General features: G+C 35.9%; 1 protein-coding gene across 1 annotated transcript; it reads right to left on the minus strand.

The window, feature by feature from the left end:
* Positions 1–48: 48 nt before the first annotated feature.
* Positions 49–1,343, minus strand: LOC112465132 (cytoskeleton-associated protein 5-like). The gene is made up of 5 exons (XM_025032535.1): positions 1,296–1,343; positions 1,078–1,213; positions 803–1,017; positions 533–729; positions 49–352 (listed from the first exon to the last, which is right to left on the minus strand). Exons 1-5 carry the CDS (start codon positions 1,341–1,343, stop codon positions 169–171), a joined length of 780 nt encoding a protein of 259 aa, XP_024888303.1. The 3' UTR covers positions 49–168.
* Positions 1,344–2,711: the final 1,368 nt, after the last annotated feature.

Genomic DNA, 2,711 nt, shown 5'->3' on the forward strand with positions numbered 1-2,711 from the left:
AAAAAAAAGAGAAAAAAGTGAGAAATTAAAATACAGAAACTGAAACTGAAATGAACAGATATATAAGTGACAGTATTCGACAATAGACGGATTATTGTTAGCACAATGCACGATAAAATTCCGTGACACTTCCCAGCACCAAGTTGTTAGAGCGCGCCGAAAAGACAGTCATATAAAATGATTAAAATGATTAAAAGCAACAAACGTTTTTAAACCATCTCGATCGGAAAGATGATTTTGCGTATTGGTTTCGCTGACAATTTCCTGGTCCAATTTTGAAGGAGATTCGGTTTTAATCACAGAAGACACTTGATCGTCCTCATTATTGTCAGTAGTGCTCGTAGCACATGTCCTGTGAATATGTTAAAAGCGAAGCACGTGCGAACATAAGTGATTTGGGAGATAATATTCCACGAGAAAATATTAAAGAAAAAAATAAAAAAATATGATTAAAAAGAACGATTTCTTTTTTTTAAACATTCAGCACGATAGCAGCTGCAATTTTGTAGTATCATATGTAAAAATGACTCACAGCTCTGGTACTGTCTCTATTGGCTCGGCAATCTCTTCTTGTTCCTCTTCGTAATCCGCCTCCATGTCGTCCGTCGGCGGGCTAGAAGTTACGACCACAGGCGTGGAGAGTCTGGTAGCGGATGCGGATTTTGTGGGCCGATTCTTCGCTGCTCTCTTGATTCGTTTGTCTAACAGGGATCTATCTTTCTCCGATATCTATACGCAGAATAATTGATTGATGTTTCCTCTTCTTAAAGTTGTTAACTCTGCTTAAATCAACTACATTCACCTGTCCGATAAGCTTGAATACACGTTCCCCTTGAAGGAAGTAGGCCTGAACGATGTAGTTTAGCGCGGCATTACAAACGGAATTGTCGCGATCTGCGATCTGCTTCGCAACTTCCTTCAACGCCACGGACGGGTTGGGTTGGCAAACAGAAACTCGGTAATTTTCAATTAGCGATCCTAATTGATCCAGGCATTTTGCAAGCGCCGACACGTTTGCTTAATTCAAGTAACACTTTCGTAATATTTTGCATGGAAATCGAGAATCGAATCGTCTACCTGTTCGTTGTCGAGCATTCTTCGACTTCAAACCCTCCATTACGTACGAGAATAATTTGCTCACGGGATATACCAAAGCCATTTGCTTGAATAAAGCTCGTAAGCCATTACGCACAGCATCCTTCGGGTCACCTATCTATTAATCATTACAGCAGATATAATAACGTTATATGTAGAAAAAATGAATGAAGATGAGAAATAATACGAGATTAACGTACCTTGGTAATGAGATAAGGTATAAACGACGCTGCTTCAGTTTCTAGCATGTGATACTGGTTTTCAATTATTCGCGCCGCGTTGCTGTATCACGGACCATGGAGCTTTCCGTTACAAAAATCACTCGCGCTAACCACGCGTCAATCGTCATACGTCATCCCTCACGATACACATTTTTTTTGTTAGATCCCTCGAATGAGGGAAATTAAAGTGCCGTCAGCACCACCTTAAGGCTATATGACACTGTGTATATATGTATGAGTGTATGTGTAACTGTGTGTTTATGTCCGCGATGTAGTGAACTCGGTAATGCCGTAGGCACGGTCTTACATACAGGTCTGGAATCTTCAGTGGTAGGGGTAGGTCGCTTAATGAAGTTGTTTTTAAGTTTTCTAATAGCCACTAGAGTCGTTGTGATCGATGTTCACGTTGTGGCGAGGGACGCCGGAGGCCGGGAGGGATATCTGTCATACGAAATTTGGTGGAGTGGTTTTGTGTCAACTTCGTAGTCTCGACATTATGGGTTCGAATCTCCGTGCCCTTAAGTTTTTTTTTTTAATCCTTTCTCAAGCAATGTGATAAATAATAATGCTTTAAATAATTTAAGACTATAAATTAATGAAATACGTAGATATATAAAATAAATACGAGTTTTTATTCTGAAAATTAAGAACAAATAAAAATATCTTTTTATATGTTTATTTTTATCCTTTTTCTTTTATTTTTGTGGGTATAGCTAATTATTATCGGCCACTGAGCTTTTTTGAGATATAATTAATTAATAAAGATTAAATATGTCTATATATATTTTTTAACAATATTCAAACTGTTTTTGAAATCGATTTGATATAAAAATATGTTTTAATTGTTATTAATTATTTGATAAATAACTGTAGAATATAGTAAAGAGTGATTTTCTCCAAATTTTTAGGGAATCACGTTCTTGTGACAACAAAACGATTTAGTAAGTATTTGCGACAAGACGCGGTTTCCCTTAATTATTATTAATTTTTTATTAACAATTTATTCTCTAGCGATCGACAGCAAAGAGCGATTCTCTTCAAATTTTTAGGGAATTACGTTCTTGTAATAACAAAATAATTTAGCAAGTATTTGCGACAAGACGCGGTTTCTCTTAATTGTTATTAATTTTTTATTAACAATTTATTCTCTAGCGGTCTTTAACAAAGAGCGATTCTCACCAAATAATTTAAAGACCGCTACAGAATAAATTGTTAATAAAAAATTAATAACAATTAAGGGAAACCGCGTCTTGTCGCAAATGCTTGTTCAATTATTTTGTTATTACAAGAACGTGATTCCCTAAAAATTTGGAGAAAATCGCTTTTTGCTATCGATTGCTGCAGAATAAATTATTAATAAAAAATTAATAATAATTAAAGGAAACCGCGTCTTGT

Source organism: Temnothorax curvispinosus, unplaced genomic scaffold (assembly GCF_003070985.1).
Source record: "Temnothorax curvispinosus isolate PA1 unplaced genomic scaffold, ASM307098v1 QBEX01014904.1, whole genome shotgun sequence".
Lineage (NCBI taxonomy): Eukaryota > Metazoa > Arthropoda > Insecta > Hymenoptera > Formicidae > Temnothorax > Temnothorax curvispinosus.

Excerpts from the sequence above, each read along its gene's own strand:
- LOC112465132 (XM_025032535.1), bottom strand. The coding sequence starts at position 1,343 with ATGCTAGAAACTGAAGCAGCGTCGTTTATACCTTATCTCATTACCAAG. Across the intron at positions 1,214-1,295 it reads TACCTTATCTCATTACCAAG|ATAGGTGACCCGAAGGATGC; the intron begins GTACGTTAATCT and ends AATGATTAATAG. Across the intron at positions 1,018-1,077 it reads GAATGCTCGACAACGAACAG|CAAACGTGTCGGCGCTTGCA; the intron begins GTAGACGATTCG and ends ACTTGAATTAAG.